Source organism: Fusarium coffeatum, assembly GCF_003316985.1.
Source record: "Fusarium coffeatum strain FIESC_28 chromosome Unknown BRIP53273_contig_56, whole genome shotgun sequence".
NCBI classification, from domain to species: Eukaryota; Fungi; Ascomycota; class Sordariomycetes; order Hypocreales; family Nectriaceae; genus Fusarium; species Fusarium coffeatum.
The window spans coordinates 1-23,723 of record NW_022157853.1 but is presented as its reverse complement, the minus strand read 5'-3'; the positions used below and the strand labels follow the sequence as shown (position 1 = coordinate 23,723).

The 23,723-nt window shown below is 49.6% G+C and overlaps 6 protein-coding genes across 6 annotated transcripts; 4 read left to right on the top strand and 2 right to left on the bottom strand.

Annotated features, from left to right (window-relative positions):
- Window positions 1-712: 712 nt before the first annotated feature.
- FIESC28_02614 (uncharacterized protein) lies at window positions 713-2,260 on the bottom strand (the record flags this gene model as incomplete). Its single annotated transcript, XM_031156763.1, has 1 exon — window positions 713-2,260. The coding sequence occupies one exon, from the start codon at window positions 2,258-2,260 to the stop codon at window positions 713-715; it is 1,548 nt and encodes a 515-aa protein (XP_031019155.1).
- Window positions 2,261-3,698: 1,438 nt separating this feature from the next.
- FIESC28_02613 (uncharacterized protein) lies at window positions 3,699-4,626 on the top strand (the record flags this gene model as incomplete). Its single annotated transcript, XM_031156762.1, has 5 exons — window positions 3,699-3,910; window positions 4,067-4,090; window positions 4,150-4,206; window positions 4,314-4,441; window positions 4,526-4,626. The coding sequence occupies 5 exons, from the start codon at window positions 3,699-3,701 to the stop codon at window positions 4,624-4,626; spliced, it is 522 nt and encodes a 173-aa protein (XP_031019154.1).
- Window positions 4,627-7,034: 2,408 nt separating this feature from the next.
- FIESC28_02612 (uncharacterized protein) lies at window positions 7,035-8,396 on the top strand (the record flags this gene model as incomplete). Its single annotated transcript, XM_031156761.1, has 1 exon — window positions 7,035-8,396. The coding sequence occupies one exon, from the start codon at window positions 7,035-7,037 to the stop codon at window positions 8,394-8,396; it is 1,362 nt and encodes a 453-aa protein (XP_031019153.1).
- Window positions 8,397-8,618: 222 nt separating this feature from the next.
- Window positions 8,619-10,346, bottom strand: FIESC28_02611 (uncharacterized protein; the record flags this gene model as incomplete). Its single annotated transcript, XM_031156760.1, has 1 exon — window positions 8,619-10,346. One exon carries the CDS (start codon window positions 10,344-10,346, stop codon window positions 8,619-8,621), a length of 1,728 nt encoding a protein of 575 aa, XP_031019152.1.
- Window positions 10,347-15,959: 5,613 nt separating this feature from the next.
- On the top strand, window positions 15,960-18,247 carry FIESC28_02610 (uncharacterized protein; the record flags this gene model as incomplete). Its single annotated transcript, XM_031156759.1, has 5 exons — window positions 15,960-16,182; window positions 16,262-16,920; window positions 17,022-17,891; window positions 17,967-18,009; window positions 18,066-18,247. 5 exons carry the CDS (start codon window positions 15,960-15,962, stop codon window positions 18,245-18,247), a joined length of 1,977 nt encoding a protein of 658 aa, XP_031019151.1.
- Window positions 18,248-21,965: 3,718 nt separating this feature from the next.
- Window positions 21,966-23,397, top strand: FIESC28_02609 (uncharacterized protein; the record flags this gene model as incomplete). The annotated part of the gene is made up of 5 exons (XM_031156758.1): window positions 21,966-22,209; window positions 22,267-22,497; window positions 22,562-22,629; window positions 22,689-22,858; window positions 22,953-23,397. 5 exons carry the CDS (start codon window positions 21,966-21,968, stop codon window positions 23,395-23,397), a joined length of 1,158 nt encoding a protein of 385 aa, XP_031019150.1.
- Between the last annotated feature and the right edge of the window lie 326 nt (window positions 23,398-23,723).

The following is a 23,723-nucleotide window of genomic DNA, read 5'->3' as shown; positions in this document are numbered from 1 at the left end:
GGAGACGATGACCTCAGACGAGTCGAGAAAAAGAACTGTACAGATTACCTATGGTTGGACTGGACTGGACTGGACTGGGGCTGTTACCTGTAGAGCAGAGCAGAACAGAGAGAGGGCCCTGATTGTACAACGGTGTCCTTTAGAGATCCCGTGATGGAGCTTGTTGCCGTCCCACTTTTTAGCTCCCTTGCCTTCCGTTCTATTTGTGACTCTAGCGCCCCAACTTCTCAACTGAGACTTTGCTAGGTGCCGATACCTCTAGCTCGTGCTGAAAAGAGGGGAGTTTTCAGGTACAGGGTACACGACCTGTCTGGGTCAGTTATTACCTGCTTAAATCTGCAAGTGTTTTGAGTCCTCACATCCAGCCGAGGCCAGTCAGATCACCATTTACTTTCCTCAGTACGGTAGGTGCGGGCATGTTGCACCTCCAGACTCTAGCCAGGGTCCCAGCCATCCTCCATCACCACTTGGGTTAGGGCCGGGAACTAAGTGATCCAAGAATGGAAACTCTTCTAATAACCACTACCTCGGTGGCGCATCACGTTCTGCTCTATTGTACAGTATCCGTAGACAACTTAGAGCTCTCTTTTTTGTACTATACCAACAATACTTGTACGTGCAAAGCTACAGACAATTCTATCGTAATGCTTATACAGTGACTATTCGTCAATGAAACAACCAGTCAGCTCCCTCGCTTCGTAATGGCTGCTCTCTAAGCCTGTGTCAAAGCCGGATCGACTGGATACTCTGTACCTTTATCCACCACCCTCAACCCGCCTGTGTTATCATACTCAATTCTCCCTTCATTGACAGCATTGCGCATCTCTTCCCTCAGGACGATACGTTTGCCTGTGGTTGGATCCCATTCCCAACCCTCTTTCATCCACATCCACCTGAGATATGCCCGGAGTTCTTTATCATTAGGGTGAACCCTCATCCATTCGGGCTGGAACTCAGGTTTTTTGCCTTTTCCCTTCCAGTCTTCTGCTCGGCCGAGCAACTCGTCCCGACAAAAGATACGCCAACTGTCTATAGCATACTTGCCTTGTGTAAGATGTCCGATCTCCCACGCCTCCAGGTCTCCATCGCCGCCTCTCTTCGAGAATGGTGCATATCCGTTGAGTTCAGCTGAGCGTGGTGTAAGTTCAACATCTCTACAATCATAGTTCTTCACCTTGTACAGCTTCTCAGCAGCTGGCGGGTCATCCAAGAACCCCCGAGCAATATTTTGCACCAATGTTACACGATGGTGAGCGAGTCCAAGATGGCGTATCATCGCAATAATCGCATCGCCATTCTGTGTAGAGGCGACATCTGCAGGAGTTGGAAATCGCTCTTTGAATTTATAGAACGTGGGGATGGCATGTACACCCTTCGTTTTGATGAGGAACGAGACAGCAACGAGCAGCCAGAACGGTTCATGGGCGAGGTCCTCTTGAATGAGACCAAAGCTCGGTGATGTAAGAGGTGCAAAAGGGACCGAAGGTACAGTCCCGCTCGGCGGTCGCTTCTGTGCCACTGAGCCAGAAGCCGAGGCGTCTGTGAAGAATGGGGAGATAGCACTGTTGGGCTTGACACTTCTAGTAGTCTTATCCTTATCTCTCATGGTGACATCTTGCGGGGAACCCTGCTCGACAGCGAGGCTACCGAGACTCGGAGCTTGAAATATGCTATTTGTTTGTGCTAACGCAGAGGTATATGTTTGTGAAGGTTCAAACATCGACGCCATTGGAGCACTCCACTTGCGGCTCTCATTAGGAAGCGTCTCTTGAGGTTGGTCGGACCAATAAGGAGAAGTTTTGGAGAGGTTCCTTTTGTTTGATGAAGCCTCCAGCCCAGGCTGCTGCAAGAGTTGCTGGTTATCAATCCGCCCGGGAATTTGTGGCTGGTGGACTCCAGGGTCGCCTTCAAGCTCTTTTGCTTGGGCGATAAGTCTATCGGTCATCTCCCATGGCGACTCCGTCTCCGTCCCCGAGTCTGAGTGCGACGGAAGGACCCGTCCTTCCAGTGCGTGCCGTACATATGCGAGAAGATCTTGGGCTTCTGTGCTGTATTTGTCGTATCGGCGAGCTCGTTGCATAGAGGTGGCGCATTCAACTAAATAATTCCAATCCTGAGCGCCTGCTAACAGACTCTCCTTGAAAATGTCCTCAAAATCATCGGCTGGTGTCTGGCCGGATTCGATGACGTCGGCGAGGAAATCCTTGTTACTTGAAGCGACATTGAAGACGGAGAGGATGTCGTGGCCGAAGCGCGACATTGTGGGGTCAGGCTTGTCGATCCAGGGCCTCGTGCGCAAATGAGATGGTTCGTATGATTTGTGAGTCCTTGGGGATACAAAATGCCGTTGTCGGAGATCTGTTAACGCCGAATAATGCGATGATTAGTACTCGGTTGAATGAATATGATAGTTCGATATTGTAGTGTTAACGATAAGCCGGCATTTCCGCGATGATGTAAAGCGAAGTTGAGCAGAGAAGATTCAAAAATGAGCCTCTGTGATGAAGTTAACGTCGATTTGAGATGCACGCTTTCCATTCACTTCACGGCAGTTGCGACTGAGTAGGTAGGCAGCTCATGGTAGGTATTCCGGCGATAAAACTGAGAGAGCTGCGAATACCCCACGAATTCACAGGCACGGTACTGCTATCTCATCTAGTTAAATTGTCTTTGACTGGGTGATGATACTTCTCATAATAATTCTTACAATTCATACTTTTCATACTCAAGACTCATCGTGAATCTTTGGTCGCAAAGACCGAATCGAGTCAGTGACTGATGGGAGAAACGGGGCTGCGGTGGAGAACGGCCAATCGGTCTTGCGCGACTAAAATTTGATGGATGGCTGAACCGAGATTCAAAGGGCGAAGCCTCTCGGCAACAACAGAGGCTCAGCAAAGTCAACCAATATTGTCAAGAGGAACACAGAATGAGAATACTCCTAGATCTGCCAATATCCACTTACACCGTTTACTCAGGCAGTGAGAACTAGAGCATGAATTAGGCTCAAGAGCTTTGGTAGGGAAAGCGCATCACTTAACCTGGACCCTTTGTCTGACGATGTTTATTGACTTGATCCCTGAAAACGAACTCTCCACGTGTCCGAGTGACCAGGTTGTGCGCTGCTGCGGTGATACCTGAAGCACCCAAAGACGCTAGAAGCCAGGTTCTGCAGGGCCTTTTCTTCGCCCACTGCCTAGACTGCTGGAGTCTAGCAAGGCCTCGGCTTGAAAGTGCCGTCAGTTTCTCTATCAGCGGGTACGCGACTCCACGGCACCTGGTTCACTTGCATGGAACCTAGTCTTATCTGCCTTGGCTGCTTGACCAAACGCATTGTCTCGGGTGAGCCTCAAGTAGCCCCAAGTTGCTCTGTAGTCTGTACTCTACAGCCTGACGTGCGTACAGACAGATGCGGTGACTGATAAAGGTATCTGGTTGGTCGCGTGACAGAGGTCGAGACAGGATGATTCTTGTAGCAGCTGTGTTAAGGCACCATTAAGAAGAACAAATGCAATAGCCATTAAAAGTATATACGAATGGCAACGGCTTCCGTTACAACCTATACTCATGTTTCTTCAACATTACCTAGACAGTAATACAGTGCCACCTTCGTCAAGTGACGCCGCCCGTTGCTGTCCGCCCTGCCGCCTTAGATCACGCCAGCGCCACTGACCAATCAAAGTGATCGTTCCCCCGAGATGTGGTCCGCTTGCAAGGTCACGTGCATAGATCTTGCCTTCCAGGTCGTTGCCGTCCTCCCGTCTCCGCTCCGCTCAATTCTATCTCTCTCTCCGTCCCGTAATACCGCCTACCGCGCCCTCTCCGTTCCTACAGAACCAATATCAGCACCATCAACCATCATCCAAGAGATGAGTAGTCGCGGCGGTAAATTAGCCCCAGAAGTCAATCGGTAAGTTGATGCCACCTGCTCGTGTATCTGCGCCTCGTATAATCGCTGCGAATCAATCTCAAAAGTCTTGCGCCCCAGTCACAAGTGATCGCATTCTCGACTTGGATTGGCGTTTTTGGCCACACGCATCGAGACATTTTGCTAACCTTTCTATAGAGCTCTGTTCGTAAAGAACCTGAGGTACGCTAGGACGAACGATAAAGATTTGCGCTTGGATCCAGACTAATCGACAACAATAGTTACAACGTCACTCCAGAAGAGTTATTCGACCTCTTCGGAAAATTCGGTCCCATTCGGTACGCACCTACCCCCGGACTTCTCGACGACTTCTACGCGAGGACATTATTCGCAAAACATGTCAAGAACATGCGCTTCACGAATTTTATACTGACGGTCTGTGCAGCCAGGTTCGACAGGGTATCGCCAACAACACCAAGGGAACCGCATTCGTTGTCTATGAAGACGTAACCGACGCGAAGCAAGCCTGCGACAAGCTCAACGGCTTTAACTTCCAAAACCGATACCTCGTTGGTATGTCAACCTTTTGTCTGTTCAGGCGATGCCGCACCGCATCACCTTAGCTGGATCTGGGGTTATACTAACTTGTTTCTCTAGTACTATACCACCAGCCCGACAAGATGGCCAAGTCAAAAGAGGACCTCGAAGCCCGCCGCGAATCTTTAGCTCAGCTCAAGCAGCAGCACGGTATCGATTGACAATCCGACCGGTCTGTGGATAGCCTGCCTAGGAAGTCGAATTCCTCGTCTGCAGGCCGGTCTTCGTCTTCTCCGAAATCTCTGTCACCCGATCCGAAGACGATCCTCCGTCAAGGCAGGACCCCGACCAAGAAAGCAGCCACCAAGAGCCATGCATCCCGAGTTGTCCGATTCGACGACGGACTTCGACCTGCACTCACCTGTGCATGATGTATCTTTATCTATTATCGCTTTTCGGAGAGGGCTCTAAAGTAGCTGCCCAAACACGCATCAGCTCTGAGGTGGTTTACTATTGGTTCGGACTCGCTTGACACGCAAACACCTCCTTTTACGGTCTCGGGAATTAGGTGCACTGGGGAAATTCAATGTTGATTCAGCAAGTGGCGATACGACCAGTCACGAACTGCTTTTTTAAACTCAAGCCTGGGATATAGGCTTTGATGACGTTGCCTGTGGATAGCTTTTATTGCGTTTTGTGTTTCCTTGTTGTTATTTTTTTACTTTCGATCTGGAAGTCTTGGCCACGAGAAGCCAACCCCCCCCTCGTTCGCTCACCTCTGCCATCTGCTTGATGGCTAACAGACCATACAGATGTGTGATGTACTAAGGCCCTGGCTTTCGACTTTCCCTTGGGCTTTGATGTTGCGCATGCTGAGTATTCTGATAATATCACTGGGGACGGGGGACGGATAAGCATTAGCAACCTAGAATGAAGTCATTTTGATTCGGTGATGTGTAAGAACGAGTTGTTTTCTAGAACCTCTGTTCTCTCAATGTCTAGGGTATCTATTAGACTTCTGTGGCCGGTATCAGTTCTTATGTGATGACCTCAATGTCAGTTGGACCAACAACATGACCCGTCATGTTGCACTCACGTCCAGATCGCTCTCGTATGATCACAATATGAAGTGTATCCCGGGCCTCGATGCGTAGCGATTCGATACAGTGCTGCAGTCAAGAAGTGATTTCCTAGCTTCGGGGAACGCCACCAACATACACATGTGTTGGAACCGTCACACCGTTAGACACTACATGGAAGTGCCGTCGATTGACTCATTACATCGATCGATACCGTCTTTAGGACCAACACTTTAGCCGTTGTCGAGATTGAGTTGTTGGCACAACACAGATAGGAAGATATATGACACTAGCGTCACCAATGTGTGAGACAATGTATTCAGACTAACAAAAGCAATTTATAAGCTTTAATTATTCCCCTATGACGCTATATAATATCTGGGGCTACATAACTAATTGTGAATTCAAATGGGCCTTCGCAGTCCAAGAGGCAATAAGTCCATACCTGGTTTCTCATCATACAGAGATGGGCAGGGCTGCTCTTCAGAAAACATCACATCATACCACATCTAGAACAAGCCCAAGAACAAGCAAACAGACCGCATCTTACAGCCTCGGCCATCATCGTCATATCGTGAAGCTGAGCTTTCGAGGTTGGTTTGTCGCTTAGAAAATGCCTTGCCAGATAATAAAACAATAGCAGAAAGATGTGTCTGCAAACCGTTTGTTTTTCGAGGTCGCATCAGCCGCGACCTATAGAGAAGCGACAGGCGATTTGAATTCAGGTAGCATATATAATAGACGGCAGCATCCATGTCATGGGCCGCGCAGTGAGGTCGCGATTTCAGCCGTGGTGAACTGTGAGTGGCTCTTTAGCCGCCAGTAGGGATGGTGGGCTCGTGGCTGAGTGTTGAGAGGCTTTGATTTCGATGAGGTGAACCAACGTGGATTTTTTATATAGGACATTCTATTGGAAGAGGGATTATTCTGATGCTGATTGAAGGTGAAAAAGTGTAACTGGCGAAGCTATTACACGTAGAGTGGATGATGTTTGGTACTTTGGTTGAACCACAAAATATGAGGATATTCATGTGGACTAGGGTATCATTATGGTCGTCTACCAGCAAAACACCCGAGAATGCCCAATAAACGCGGCTTAACCCATCTACCGAAAGGATCGACCCCAAGACCCCATACTGCCTGTCTAGTGGGTATCGAGGCCACGATATGCACCATACCACCTTGAACTTCACAGCCACCACCTGGGGGACCTCATGGCTACAGTACCTTGGTAAGCCACTCATGATTTTTATTACATTTTTGATCTTGCCAAGAAACCATTCCTGTATCTGTATCTTAGCCATGATGCCTTGGGCCCCTCCTACGTGCCCCCGTCCCGGCCATGAGGCTCATCACCAACCATGTAGGGCCGCAGTCAAGGTCTCTCATTCTCATTGACTATCTAAGTGCCCGTGTTAGTTCAAGTTATGATATAAAGCTATACCAAGACCTCCTGATATCCTCTCGAAACAATCATCGCAACATTGGAACTTCTTCTCAAGCCAATGTCTCCTCCTTCATCTCGCTTTAGCAGACTATCTCTTCAGAGTATGTCTCCAGAAACACACTCTCGTGCCAGGGCACACTCCCTCTCCCAAGAGACTCATCAGCCTCATGACGATGTATCATCTTTAGAGTCGGAGACAGACTCGAATAATTCCGAGTTTGAAGAAAACAGCTCCGAGTCCGACGAAGATGAATCGTCCACCATTCGATCTCCCACCAAACTCACATATCTCATCGACCATCTCCCCGAAACCACCCAGTCCATCATCCGCGACACTTTCAGAGAACCGCCAAAGATCGCACTGGAAAAATGTCGTCGCATTGAGAACACTTATGCATTCCAGATGACAGAGCTTGTCACACGCTCAGTCCGGATCCGAGCCCCAGAAGACGGCACTTCCAAACTGAGTTGCTCATGTCGAAATGACGACGGAGAACCTTGCAGGCACCTTCTATGGCTCTTGGATCAGATCGTTAATCAGAGTTTGTATGATGAAGATATAAGCAAACCTCTCAGAATGAGTGCGGCGGGATATGCAGAGGAGATTGGGGATCCATTCCAGAATATCTCCAAGTATCATCTCGACGTGCTTGCAGAAGGGCTACACTCCCATCTCGTCACCCCAGACTCCGAGTACGACAACGAACCAGACGCTTTTCGTGCACAAGAAGCTCGAGAAATGCTATCCTCAGTCTATGATACGGAACCAAAAGAGTTCCGTCCCGACATGTTCGACCATGTATCTTTGGGAAAGAGCATCATAAAGCGTCATGACCTTGAGCAAACCGTCTTCCGCATGCTTCTCGACAATCACCATTTCTTTCACTACTTTCGATCCCTTTCAAACTCACAAGACTTGATCAAAGACACATTTCATAAGCTCACACAGCGCATCGATCGCGTTCTGCGAGATCTCGACTCCAAAGCACCTCCCACAGACGCTGAATCACCTCGCGATGTACCTTGGGCAGCGTCTCACGTCCTCGGCTGTATTCGTCGCATGCGTCACGAGATATACACTCGAGATCGACCTCTTACTGCACGCGAGGCCTTGTCTGCAGCTCGCAGCCTTATTCATATACTAGATTCGGTGATATCGCATAACAGAGACCAAGGCCCAACAAGTGTGCCCCGTATCGAGCGCAACCTGTACCTGCGCCTCATTGGCGATCGCGACCAAGACTTTGTTCTTAACGTACTGAATTTAATCCCAGAGGCCGCAAGCCAGTTTCTCCATAACCTTGAAGCACTTCTTGACAAGATTGAAACGTATGGTGCACCTGCGGGCTATGTGCAGCGGTTCAGGGCAATGCTCAAGAGACTAAGAGCGTCGAGCACAGGTTCTGGCTTGAAGAGATCTGTTCCGGCGCAGATGGGTGGCAGGAAGACAAGAAGGACCAGATGAGAATAGTGAAAAGACTGAATATTGATATCCTAAATAATGTTTTGGGTAATAATACTACACTGCCCGTTTGTTGCTATGAATGAAAGAGAAACTAGCTAGTCCGTACTTGCCGACCACATAAGTTTTGGTACCAATTTATGATTCTGCCAGTCTTGTCGTCTGTGAAAATTCGTCGACCCGCTGTTAGTGAAGCAAGAGTTCCCTGATTCCCCATTAACTTTGTTAAAACTTGAATCCAGCTTCGTCACGAAAAGCCTCCAGTTCCGCGAGCACATCCTTCAGACTTGGCCGGTCGTAGAAATTCTCCTTCCAATCACCTCTCTTCATACCTTCAATTCTCTGCCTCAACCACTCCTCCGATGCATCGATCTCTGCAGACCACCACTCCTTCGCAGTTCGTTGTATAGCTTCTGGTGTAGAAAGACCCGTTTTCTCCAGCTCGCGGAGCACGAGTTGGTTCCTTTCCCTGACAATCCATCTACTGAGACCAGACCGTCTTCCACGTGTACACCGGTCGATCAGCCGCTGCATGGCCCCAGGGGTCTTTGTGTACCCTGGGAACTCAACCAGCGGCTCCCATCTGTACGAAAGCCAGACTGCGGCTCTTTGGGGAGCGCTATTCCCTTCAAAGATACACCACAATACTCGGCCAAGCATGTACACCTCGCATGCCTCCTGCTCCTTCGCCGTAAGACACGCCCATGGAACGTTGTAGCCTTTGGAAGGCCATTTGTATTCTTCCCTGTCACCCATCGCCTCCCAATCTGGAAGCATTTGCGACAAGAGGTTCGAGTACTTTTCGCTGACTTCTGCTGGAATTTCTTCATCGATAGCAAGAAGCCTCACATATTCAAGTGCATTGACTTCAGGAGCCGCAAACTCACACCAGACTCCACGCTGCTCGAAGTCGACCATCACTGCATCTCGAGAAGCTGAAAGGACGATGTTGTCTAGTCTGAGATCAGGGTAGAACATGTCGGTCGTCGCACGAAGATGCACCAATGCCGATGCCAGCTGGGTGGCCCATTTTGTCTCATCAGCCAATGTTACCATGTTGTGAAGCTTGAGAAAGGGGATAAGATCGCGCAGACTACCATGAATATGATATTCAAGCGTGAATCCGACAACGGCTACTTTGCCTCCAAAGCCGCATTGTTTCGTAACTAGGTGCACTGGCCGAGAAACAACGTTGGGGTGTGGGGGTATGGTGAGAAGCTGCCTTAGCTCGTGATAAAGGTACTTGGTGTAACTGGTAAGAGCCTTGAAGATCCACGTCTTGCCATCGATCTCGACAAGGCAGACACTGTCGTGCAGCTGTGAGACGTACACCACGTCATCGAGGTCGACCACTCGGGGTAGTTCGACATTAGTCCCCCAGGCAGCCTGAAGCGAGGATACGGACCAGAGCTGCCGCTCAAGATAATGAGTTGGGGCGACAATGATTTCTGCATCAGCGACATTCTTGGGCATATTTTTGAGCACAATCCTAGAGCCATAAGGAATCATTCTGAAGATAGCGACAGGATCTTGCTGGCTCGAAGTCCAATATTGCAAGATACGTAGTACATGCTGAGTGATGCCGAGGTGAGCAATACGTCTCGCACTTGTTGTGTGAAATGCCACATCAACGTCAAGAGCTTGTCGAAGTTCAAGTGAGAGTTTCGAAGGCTCTGGGATAAAGACATCCACCCGTAACGGAGGCATGGAATCGACAAATAAGGGCACAGCATAGAATTGACTCCCGAAAGCAGTGCAGCCATCGATACGCCAAAGAGGTCGCTCCAGCTGGCTAAGGCTGTCAATACGATTCTTGGGATTCAGGACCGAGTTCTGCCAGTCAACAGACTGGCCGTCCTGCATTACCGATTCCGCATCTCGGTTCGATAGGATATCCGAGAAAGCTGCAGTAGGGTGGATAACATCATGAATGGATTCCTGGCTCAACTCCATGATATGATCCGATGTCGCGCTTGATACAGAAAGCTAGCAAGATACAGCTCGAAATCAGCAGTGCGTAATGTTGTACGGCGAAGAAGCAGTAAGCAGCTGCACAATGTCTTGGATGCTGCCCGACCCGAACAGGCGGCTGTAGATGAGGGGTTTCAATTCCGGATGTAAGGGGACTGGATGGTAAAGAGTTGTCGGGCAGGTTTGTTGAGCTATGAGTAGAGACCAGCTGAGTCCGACTCAAAACAAGGCGCGACTTGACTCGTAGGGAATTTCTACTAAGCAGAGAAGCGAGCGTGTCACAGATGAACAATGAAGTTGAGAGAGAAATGGTCGTTGTTGTGTGACAATCAGACAGACATGGATGGCACCGCCAGATTGGGTCATTTTAGGGTGTTGGCTTTGACGCTCAATCGCGGTGCTTCTGGGTCGCTGGTTGATCACATGATCGAGAGATTAGGAGCTTTAGTCGCTGCTCTTGTGAAACCGAGGATGACGGTGAAGGTGACGGCGTCGGTGACGGATCACAAAGTCGTTCCTGCTGGTGAGAAACAACAAGCAACACCGAAGGTTCGTTCGCGATGGCGATTACCTACTGCTTTGAAACTTCAATGGAAAGATCCATTTTTCTCAACTTAGTTTCGCGCTTGACGTAGGTTCCCTAAGGCTCCACCTTCCCCAAGGTAGGCTGCCTTGTACTTGAGCATCCATCCGTCTCTAGATATCAGCCAAGCGCCCATATAGTCAAGCTGATATAGAAGCCGACAGAGGCAGGTATCCGTTACCACCTGGAGCGTGGGGCGGCATGATCAGCTTACCGCTCCGCCGATTGTTCCAGTTGTCTTGCCCCAACTGAAATTACCACGGCCATTGCCTGTACCTCACTATCCAAACCTCGTCATTGATTCTCTGCAGTGCTTCCTACTGCGTGCTTTCAGGAGAGAAGCTGTAGAGATATATTATCTTCGGGTCATACGTAGTGAATGTGCTCGGCGGCTTGTGTCGTTTGCGTCTCGTTCGAATGGTATACTATCAGGACTATCAGGACTATTAGTACACAGTCAGTGAAACCCACTAAAGTTTTCCCAACGGCACTTTGAAGTGAGATCCAGTCACATATTTCGCTGGTGCTTCTCTCAAACTTGAAAGAAAACAGTTCCAGGTTAGGCGAACTGGATCTGCTATATAGGTTACCAAGATGAAATTGGAAGACAATGGGCGGGGTCAAGCTGTGAAGAGCCCCACGCCCAAGGGCTCAAGGATCGCGAAGAATGGGTTCGCAAAGAGCTTTCAACGGCATCGGTATTGAGTGGCATGAGAAGAGCTTTGCAGAAGAATCCCATACAGTATAATCGACTGGAAGGATGGTACATGCCCACCTATGGAAGGATATTAATTATAGAACTGGCCACTTGGAACTTTCGTCCGGTCAAAGGACGTAGAGTTCGAAGCGCGGCGGGTTTGCATGGTGTACTGGACATACATTGGTCGCAATTTGACCATTCGTCACAACCAGGGTCAAGTTGAGACATATTTCCTGACCATTCAGTTAAGACTTGCACTGGGCGTTTGCGCCGGTCCGGGAACCGTGACTTGCGTCAAGGTCATAAGTTCCACAACGAATAACGTATGCCTCGCTTCCACAGACGAATGCCGGCGTCTTTCCTCGATTGTCAGCGTGGGGGAATACCGAGGTTTTGGTAACAAGGGCTCCTGGCAGACCGGTGAGCAGTCACATCTCCAATTCCCGAAATACCGACCATTTGGGACCCAGACAATAGAAACGTCATCTGCACTAATAAAGGTGCATTGGAGTAAAATGCTTCCGATATTTGATTTCTGACAACGAGCATTGCTAACTGACACCGAAGCAGGAGAGGCGCACCGGAGAGCGATTATCCCTGTGTCGTCCAATGCTGCCCTGGCCACATACTGCGTTCTTTTTCGATCGGCCGAGGGGATTTGGACAGTGCGCAAAGCAGACATTTGCATATTCCAGGATCGAGTCCGCGGGAATCCCGACTGGCTGCACTTATTTCGTCCGTTGCTGTCGTGTTACTGTACCATAAGAGAGAAATTATACACGATGCCTATGGCTGTTGGGCAATGTGGAGCTGGATGTCTCAGCTAGACAAGTGGTCGGCAGCAGCTTGCATGGCTGAAGAGGAAACAAGGTTGGACGAATAGCTTGTTTTCAATAGCATTCAAAGCAAGAGACTTAACCTCGGACGTGTAACCATGCCTTGCCTGCATATATGTGTATGCTACATGGCCGATGGAGCGTTGAGGTTCCAGTCATCATCGGGAGGAGGTCCGTTGGCATCTATTCACAGACATAGGTTCGATTTAGGACACGGGAAGACCCGTTGGTGGATAAAGTCTAGACTAGTGGAAGGAAGGGTGCTCCTTCCATGTGGCATCCATGCTCTTTTCTAGATCCGCTAAGGGAGAAAGAGTTCGTTCAATGCTGGCGCTTAGCTAGTGCAGGGCGATGTAGAGGAACTGGAGAGGTTGGTTACGTTCTGGGGTTCGATCAAGGCTCGAGATGGCTTCGGTCTGCAGTAGCAACGGGTACTAAGTTTGGATACGAAAGTCATGTTTGGTCCTTCCCGACTTAACCTCGATCCCTAGTGGATGTCAAGTCAACAGCGACGCACCTTCCTTCCGTAGACCGTTGAGGTTTCGTACTAACGCAAAGCAAAATCACTAAACATCCGTTGCGGGAAGGCGCAACCGCCACTCGAATCTAACTTCCAATCACGGGATATCACCATGGCACCTCTTGCAATTTCCCATGAACGCCCAGTGATTGTTTCTGTAACTTGCATTGTTTGCCATCCATCTTCCAGACCGACGTCACAGGCTGATATCGCCAGGAACGCCCATCTGCGTTCCTTGAGAAGCCCTGCCTGCACTTTCACGAGAGAAGAGAAAACATTAAGCCACTCATTTCCACTCATGCAGTTTGATGTAAGAACATCCAGCATCTGAACATTTGTCTCAACAATCTCCTGCAGAACCTTTGGCCAGCCCGGCCGGGTGGCAGGGCAGGATAGGGCGGCTTCTCGCCCACAGCTCGCTCACATCGTGCCGTTAGTGTGGTTAGCGTGTGTCCAGCTCCAGCATCATATGCGCACCTAGCTCTCCCGTAAGAAATTCGCAATGATAACACGCACACAGACAAACGGGTGTCGATCGGTCCGATGTCCAATTCCAATATCCGGCTGCGAACAATGGTGATTCTTGGTCTCACCGGTCGCTGCCCCTGCTTCTTTCTCGTACCAACCAGAACTTTTGCGTGACGACGGCACACAAAAGTCTTATCACATGGTCAAAAGGCCGACGGCGCCCAAATAACAGTATCGACTCGAATTGTCTGGCCGTGTTATCTGTCACCACTCGTCAGCCTTAGTCAACTTGGTAGGTGAAGAAGGAAGCGAGAATACTTGGGACGACGGGCATCGGAGGTTTGCAGGTTTACGATGCATTCTCTGCATCTTGCGGTTGGGCATCAGCAAAGAATACTAGAGGTCCGGCTGATATGTGCCTTCTGAGGTGTCATTACATTGCTTTATACACTGGGACGCATCGTCTCTGCAGTTTCCCTCGCAGAACTTTCGACGTCGGGTTCGGGATGGTTAATGGATGAAACACAACCTTTCCTCGGAGCTGCTTGACTCTTCAGGACAAGTACTTTTAAGAACCTGTGCCAGATTGGCGGAGTTGACGATGTACCTCTTACCTGGGCAGCTGGGGTGCGATGCCCAGGCGGGTCGGCGTTGCGAAACCCTGTGAGAGAAAAAGCAATTTGAGGATAGCATCCAATCCTAGCTGAGCGGTTGTGCAGCCATGACCTACATTGGTCAGCCCCATGTCAATCACATGGGCATTTTAATGCACGTATTAACCGTTGTCATGACTAGGCAGGCTCTTTGGCTATGGAACAATAGACCGATCCGAAGATTCGACTGATTAGGCGGATTAAACCCACTACGACCATGCGCAAGTCAGACCACCCATTTTTGGTTTTGAGCGAAGTTTTCAACCCGTCGTCAATGCCTTTGTTTTGTTCATTCGCATGCCAGAGCTGTTATACTATTTTACACCAGATCGGGAACTCCAGGCACACTGAACCGGCAGGGCGGGTAATATCCCAAAATCCTCTGCCCTCGCGCACTGCAATCAGGAGGCCCCTGCCACTCCCATGGTACCCCTCAGACCGGTCAAAAAACTACTCAGCACGAGGCCATGTAGACGCCGTCCTCACCGAGTCCACTTTCCTCTCTCACAGACTCGTTCATCATCGCCATTCCCAGCAGACCGTCGAGCCGTTTCTTGAATCGCTCAACGCCCAGTCACTACAACCACCACACCGCCAGCCGCAGACTTGCTCAGCCCGCAGCCCGCATCGGCCGTCATCCATACGATCGCGGCCGCAGGCATATCGTCCAGAGTTTGCTCAACGCACCGTCCGGTGCAAGCACCAGCACCATCAGTTGCCCGCTCCACGTTCTGTTACCAGTACCACAGCAGCCTAGCCCGCCCTATTGCTAAAAGAGTAAACAGGGTGAACAAGGCTCCACGTCTTGTCCTGGTGGTACCTACTGTGTTCACATTTGAAGCTTTCCGGTCTACGGCTGCGAGCAGCACACCAAAATCTTATCAAACTTGTATCCGTGGGCGAGGAGCCTCAAACGTTTGATTGGGCTCATTCTACAGCCCTCACTTATCCTTTCTCCACCTATCTTCCCCGGATTCTTCGCCTCCCTCATTGCATTATTCACTTCTCCCGACCGTCTGGGCCTTCCTCTCGGTCGTTGTCGTCTGGGCTCCGGTCGTCGCTGGCGCTCCACTCGGCGCACTACGGGGGTTTGAACGTCAAGTGTTCCGGTGATGGCTTTCGTGGCACCTTAGCCTACCACCACACTCCCCCCTCTTTCCACCCCGGCGTCGCTCGATTTTGACCACTGTTCTGGAGTCCAAACTGGGCAAGCCAGTTTCTCCTTTGTCATTGCCTGTATTTCGTCGCTTTTGATCCCCGCGCGGTGGTACCTTGACTTTTGTTCTGTTCTTACTACTGCTGCTACTAGGCAGTCTTTGTTTCACACCCTGTCCTGTCTCACTGCAGCCATTATGGTAAGAGTTTCTCTCCCCGGTTGGCGGCAAGCTGCATGGAGTTATATCATCGATTCCCCGTCTCATCGGTTTCTCTGGATGGCCCCTGCGGCTGTTGCCAATCACCCCCGTTCCCTCTTCTCGCCGCCCCATCGTGGCTCTCGTGCCATGACTCCCGGTCAAGCATCTTCTCCTTGATCTTGCCCCCAGCCCCAATCTATCACAACTAAATGTGCGGTGAATTGATTTTTTCTATAGAATCCGCATTATCCTTCCAAAGTTAAGAGGCCTCTCCTCGAACTAGGGGTTGACGATCCTGTTCCTTCCTCAATATCTTTCACCCCTCCCGTGGATCCCACTTATAACATCTTACCATATGAGATTCACCAAAGTCTTGATCAGATTGCAAGTTTCTATGGAGTAGCTTCCGGTTATCAAATACATCAACTACTTGATCAAGCACATTGTAGGAAGAGAAGAAGAGTCGACCCGCCGATCCCAATGACGCCTGAGCATGGATCAACTTCGTCCCAAGGACATCTGATGAAGCTTCCTGTATCAGATCCTTATGATCCGCGCCATGAACAGTATGGGAACTCGACAGGTTGGGGCGGTTGTGCTCAACCTTCCATGCCGTCTTCAACTTCACCACTGGCCAGACGTATGGCGGATCTCACCTTATTCCTCTGCCCTTGTTGCGGCTGGGATTCAAGACAGTCGGATGGTAAGTGAAGACTCTTAGACTGACCTTTCATCAATACATCACGGTATCCTCTCGATCGTTACTCACAACATTTTGACAGGCTATCAACAACTGCCGACTGCTGCGCCTGTGGTTTCTGGTCCAGACGCTCCATATGTAGCAGAAAAGCAGCCATCCATGACAATGCCATCCTCTGAGGCGTATGACAACACAACTCTGACTACAGGGCAACAACCAAGCTATCACTATCAACAGCCCGAACTGAATGTCGCACCTCTTGTTAGCTTCCCTCTTATTCCTGACCAAACGACATTGGCAGAGCCTTTGATGAGCGATGGCATCCCGATTCAGCAGCCCCATCTCCCAGGGGGGGATTTCTATCCCACTCAAGTTTTCAAAGACGAAGCACCATTGGAAGAACCGGGAATGATGACAAACCAACACCTTATGTCCAAGAATCTTTCCCAAGTTGAATATGACTCAGGTCCAAATCTTATTGACACATCTGCTCTTACTCACCACGGCCTGACCCCTGCCGATGGCGTTTCACAGTATGGGATGCTTATCAGCGGGCAGAACGGCGAAGAGGCTGGACAGAATGGGTGGTCTCTCATTGATCAACATCCCAATTTTGAGATTTTACTCCCTAACCAGCGAGGTGGAAAGCGAGGCCCATTCAAGGATCCTAATCTTCGTGAACAAACTGCTCAAACCCGAAAAATCGGTTCGTGCATCAGATGTAGAATGCAAAGAATACGCGTAAGTAATAAAGTGCCAGCCGCGCCGTGTTTGTAAAAGCCTACGCTTTTACTATCGTGAGCAAGACATGTTATGGATGGACCACTGACCATATGACACAGTGTGAAAACAACCCAGAAGAAGAGGGAGGACCATGCTTGACGTGCAAGAAAGTCTCCAACTCGAGGGCAGGCCGCTTTCCGTGTCTCAGATACAAGATCACAGATATCCGACTCTTCAAGCCTGGTCAGGTTCCCGGTTATGAATGGACGCGAAGATGGACCAACAATATTTCAGACCCGATACAGAGTTGGGCGACTGAAGAGCCGAGAATCATTTATCTCTCCGGGGGTCTTTCGAACAAATTCGTCAAGGTCAAGGTCCAACGTTTCATTCCCCAAGCTGGCGACAAGCTGGAACGCACATGGGATTATAAGGGGGTCAAGAAGTCGGTGTCAATCCCTCCCTATGCTATGATAAACCTCGAGGAAGTGAAGAGTGAATATCTGAGCCATATCGAAAACACCATGCAGGACGCTTTCACCAAATTGCTTGGCCCTCCTGAAGGTCTCCTGTTCCGAACTTACTTGCGTGCCTGGAAGATTTTCAAAGATCCAACCACCTTGCCCGAGTGCGCAGACCTAATCCATCAGACTCTGCTGTTATGGATGTCGATCCGTTTGACAACACGATCGAGCTTCATTGTAGGAGAGGAGACCTTGGGTATGAAGAGGAACATTCTGGATGAGACTAATCCGAATCATGGCAACATTCCTCTCCCACCAGTTCTCGGGGCCCAAATGGATCTCATCCTGATCCATCATATTCAGACCAAACTGCGAAGAGAGCTGCTAGACAAATTGCAGAAGATGATGTCCAAGAACAAGCAAAGCACATGGCTGGTTACATACCTCGTGATCTTCATTCTTTTGCATAACACGGCTCTCATCACGGCGCACGACGCTGGATACGCGAAGAAGCACGGCATGAAGGTAAGAAGCTCGGGAATCATTCGATAGGTGTGCATGAAAAGGGCAACAGTTGCTAATCATGAGGTGCACTCGCAGCGACGATTTGCGCGTGAAGAGAAAGTCAAAGAATATCATCTAGGTAGGACGCCACTCTTTTCTGTGATTGGAGCACTTGCTGACTTGAGATGTGAAAAGGGGCGAACATTCTGCTTGCGCATTTCCATTACTGCAACAAGGGCATTTACCCCTTCTCTGAAGATTGCAAAGACCAAGATCTGCGAACTCTGGCAGGCTTGGACGAAGAGAAGATCAAGTTCGTGCACAACACAAGCAACTTGGCTAGACGATATGGTGAGTTCATCAACACCTTGTTCTGATTGTCTCCTGGTCTTTGGGTATGAGGCTAACCAAATAACTTCGCGGTTCAGCGTTGCAATGGGAGAAGCTCCGGAACTCATCCGCGTACGAGCATGATTATTTCTTTGTCAGTCAGTTGTTTGAGACCAATTGGCAGCCTCGAGCAACGATATGACCTGGCAATATGATCGACAGAACAACCCCATGTTGTTCTCGTGGAGCTCTTAACTAGAAAATGCTAAGATTTTGTGCCCGGCAGGCAAATGCTGTACTTACAGCGGGAGTATGGGAAATGAGACTGTATACATGTTGAAAGGCGGGACATGGTGGGGGAGAGGATGGACCACGGCCGGTAATGACCATGATGATAACGATAATGGGACTTCTGTTAATGTTTCCTTGGGTATGTTCTGGGTACGAAAAGGCGGTCAACGGTAGGTGAGGGTATAGAAAAAGAATTGAACTGGTTTGGTGATTTTGAGGACATGGTTGATGGCTGGGTGGACTGGAATGTTTGCGGGGGATCAAGATAGCAAAAAGATGATCGTTTAGCTCTCATTAGCTGGCCCGGCACATGGACCTGGCAACGGTAGCGATATCGGGGGTTCGGAGTAACGAACGGAAGGGACGGAAAGAATGATAAGCATTGCAACGCAACGCAACACGACACGCACTACAGCGCAGCGCACGATACAACAATATTGGTCGAGAAATGAGATGACGGTATGAGGGAGACAAAGAAAGTGAGGGAGGGGCTCGGGAGGTGAGAGCCCAGAATGTGCTCGGCCCCCTACAGGAAGAGGCGAGAGTTACTGACCGAGCGTCGAGCGATGACGGGTTGCTGCGTTTTGACGGATGGCTTGTGCAATGTTGCGCGTGAACACGAGGCGGATTGAAGGTTTATATGTACCAAGATGACGGGGGATTGGACGCGGCGGGAGAGGTGCCGGACGGGCCGGGCCTGGCTGGCGGCACCTGGAAGACTCCCGGACCAAGTTCAAAGCCACGGATATTGTGATATTGTGATATGCTTTGTTGTGATCTTTCAAGGTTCTCTCTGTTGGTGTAGCGCAGTACGGTACAGTGTGCTGTTCATCTTGTGCATCAGTCTGTCGGTCGGTCGGTTGAGAGGAGGGAGTGGAGTGGAGTGGCAGAGAAAATGAGAATGAAAGAAAAAAGGAGAGTTCAAAGATTGAATGAGATAGGATAGGCATATTTGCATTGCATATCCCTTGCCTCTCTCTACCTTTGCCTTGCCTTGAGTTTGAGTCGAATGCCCATGCGCCTGTTAGTGGTAGTGTTAGTGTTAACTGTTTGTTACTACGGGGAACCAGTCGCTGGGACCCGAGACACCAAGGCTAATGGAAGCTAAACGGGTGGCAACGGATAATTCCCGCTGGCCAATGACGTTGAGAGAAGACACTAGGTAAGTTCGACTATGTCTGTAGGATTAACGTTTGATTGACTGCCGAGTTGACAGGATACCTGGATATTGCGAAGTGCATCACCTGACAGGTCGCCATTGAGTGGCAGGCTGACGAAGGTCAGGTCAGGTAGCCATGGGATAGATAGTTCCGGATCCCTAGTACCAAGTTAGGCTGCTCCAGCTCGCCAGGTCCAGTAGCCTGGTTAGCTAACAAGGTACGCCAATGCGGACCTCAGATGACTTCAGGAACCACTTTCTGGAAGGGCCTAAAATTAACAAAACCATTAACGTTGCTACTGGATAGTCTAGTTTTGTAGGCTTGCAAGGGAGTAACACGAAGGGGATCATCAACCACTCGTGCTACACACGCTACGTCCAGACGGCACTGTACTGTACTGGAGGAGTTCGTTGAGTCTCTTAGCTTGGTGTTTTTGCTTTTGCTTTTTTACCCAACTCCAGCTTGTAAACCCTGCTAGTTTACAACCGAACCGCAAGCTCATCCTATTTGCCATTTCCTTTCTTTTCTTTTCCCTTTCTTTCCTTCTTTCTCAGACGCGTCCCCGTCCCATCCCATCTGTTGGGGGGCCCTGACCTGTTTTCTCGAGGAATGAGAAAACCCGCCCTCTCGTCTCATCTAATTTCATCTCGTCTCGACTTGTCTCCTGTTTCTTGGTTCTCTCTCCGCCAATTCCCCTTGCCCTTCCCTTGCACTGTATAGTGTGGTCAGTACTGTACACACATACATACATACGGATACTCGGTGTGCAAATGTACGTACGTACATGCATCAAGGTTAGGCTATGTAGAGTTAATGTTGCTATCCAGGTCTTTGAGCAACCAGTTACAAGCGAAGAAGCCACAAAGGCGTAACAATATCAACGGCAGGGCCTTTTCCTCAGACTTGCTTCGTTTGCTCCTTCCATTTCCCGTCCACTTGAGGTAACTTAACTTGTATAATACCTTAGGTAGTTTAGTCGTACCGATGGTACCTGAACTAGGTATTGACTATACTATATCATTATTCTTTATCCTTACCCTACCGTATCATATCCATGGATCGTATCGTACCCAGGTCCAGTACCTCTCTGGAAATACCGAGCACCCAGTTCAGCTAAGCCATGGTAGTCAGGCGTTTACCCGCGATTCTGGGTTCTGTTGCATCTATACCCCATGTCTCCCGCAGCGTATCTGCGACCTGCCACGAGCGTGCACGGGTAGGCATGTAGCCGATCTACCTGCTACCTGCTACCGCTACCCAGGCAGGTACCCAGTCCAATACCATCGCAACCACCCCTGTTCAAGTTTATCTGAGGTAGTTGACATTACCTGGAAAGCACGAAACCGCCATCGAGAAACAAAGGAAGAAAAAAAAAGTCTTCTCTTGTACCCGCAGCTGCTCTCTTCTCCTCGTCATCGAAATTCAAAACGAAAAAAAAGGGACCCTGGTAGGAAGCAAGGCCGTTGCAGGTAGCCGAGAGATCACATCCCTCCCAGTTGAGCCGCTTCTTTCGAGGAGATATGTACATCTCCAGACCAAGCCAGGGCCATCATCTCCATACACTTTAGAAAAGCTATAATAAACTAGCCTCCACATCTAGTCCAAACGTTCTTTAATTCTTCCACAGCAGTCTCCATCTTGAGCTCAGATCAGCCTTGTTCATCATCAGCCTAGTCTCGGTTGTAATCTACCGACTTTCGTTCTTGCCATCCTTCCCAAACTACTTATACAGCAGTATCTGTCGTTACTACTTGCCTTTCGTTGATTGTTATCACTGCTTTAGCCAACTGTTTACGTTTACATACTTCCTTCCTACTTACCAAACAATTCACAAATTCCCATCACTTACCTTGCTCGGCTGTAAGTTGCGCTTTCCCTTTAAGTCGAGGAGTCGGCAGTTTCGAAACCAAGCGCCTCCAACGTCACTACCTTTCTTGGAAAGCACTTGCCACGATAGTGTCAAACGTTCCTTTTTGTTTTACGATCATCTCCTTCCCATCATATCTGAGATCAACCAAGACATATAAACAGACACTTCGCACCATCCGAGTTCTGTTCTTCCATCTTCTCTCATTCATCACTCTTACACCAAACCACACCTACATCTCCCATCACCCACCACCACTTATACCAAATCTCTCTATATTCAATCATTGTCTTACACTATCACCAGAAAACTATCGGCCCGTTACGTTTCAACCGGTAGGTCCACCCCAACAACGCTAATTCCCTTACTCGTGGAAGAGGCTGGCTAACACGAAACAGACGCCCTCCACGGAATCACTAGCGAGCCTCTCTCTCAGGAACCGCCATCATGACATCTTTCATGCCTAGGCCTATGGTTGGTCCCAGCCAGACCATCGAACTAGCTCGTGCGGCCGCTGGCTGCGTCAGTCGCGTGGCAGATGCACCGGCTGGCATCCCCGAAGGATGGCCCCAAGCTCTCCCTGACTTGATGGCTTGGTCCGGTTCTCAGTTCACGGATGAGTCGGAGTACATCCACACTTTGAGTGAATCGGATGTAAAGGAAGTTGAAAGCGCCCTACTGTCTTTCAAAGGTACGTTTCTTAACCCTCCCCAGTCGTGGCGTCCGGGATGTGGCTTACACCAAACAGCATTGGGACTCGATGGGGATTGTGTATCCCGAGACAACTTCCCCCTTCCTACTTTAGGGTCCCGCCTGGATCGCATTCGCCGAGACGTTCATCAAGGCAAGGGTTTCGGTGTCATCCGCGGCTTAGATCCTCGAAAGTACTCTGTTGAAGACCTGACAGTACTGTATCTTGGTATCCAGTCATACATCGCCGACCGTCACGGCCGTCAGGACCGAAAAGGCAACATGCTGGGTAAGTATTCACTGTTCCGAGATGGACTCCTGCTTGTTTGTGACACATATTGACGTCTTTCCAGTTCACATCGTTGCCGACAACTCTTCCCGGCTCAAGGCTGGTCATCATCGTCATTCCACTTCCCCCATTGTAAGTACATGTTCCTCTATCGTCTTGGTCACAAGTCCAGACGCTAACTTGCATTCCAGAATTTCCACAATGAGGAAGCCGGTGATGTCGTGAGCTGGCTCACTCGCAACACGGCTGTCTCGGGAGGCAAATGCATCATCGCATCGGCCTACACTGTTTACAATGTTCTTGCTGCCAGTCGCCCTGACATGATCCGCACATTGTCTCGCTCTGACTGGCCATTCGCCCTGTAAGTAGCCGCATATGATCACCTGTGTTTTCTTCTTTCCCTTGTATCATTGATAGACCAAGAGTACATCAACTGACCTGTGATGCTGGGATAGGCCACGCTTCCAATGCCGCCCTGTCCTCTTCCACCATGACGGAAGAGTGATTATGAACTTCGGGAGGGTAGCCCTGACAGGGAATGCGGTCCACCCACGACCTAGCAATCTCCCCACCGTTACCCCACGCCAGATGGAAGCTCTGGACTCCATCGAGAACATTGCCAAAGCGACTCAACTGGAGATCAGTACCCGGGCAGGTGACATTCACTTCATCAACAACCTCACAATTTTGCATCGCCGCGAAGGTTTTGTCAATGGTGAGGGTGCTCAAGAGCGCCGTCACTTGGTACGCATGAGACTTCGAGACAACGAACTGGGCTGGAATCTTCCCGCGGATCTTAGACGGGAGTGGGAAGATGCCTTCAACGAGGAGGCGCCCAAGATCTGGCACGTTGAACCCATGCCAGATGGCTTCTTTCCCCTCAGGTCTCAGGCCAACTAAGCTTGCGCCTGCAGCCAACACGATAGTGGGGTCGAGCATGCATACGCATACATGAACACAGCTCGGCAAACATAACGAGATCATCAAACGCTTGTCGACATTGGATTAAAGGGCGCATAAGAAAGGCAAGGGGGCGTCTGAGGATAATGGAAGGAAAGGGGCGCAAAAGTTATGCTTACATGGTCATGGTTTAATGACTATTACATTCGGGTATTGAGTATGTTTTATTTCGGTGTCACGGTCGAGGAAAAGCAACAGGCATTGTTTTTTGTCTTGGGCGAACCTGGCTATTGGTATCTGTTTTTTTTTTTTTTTTTTTTTTTTTT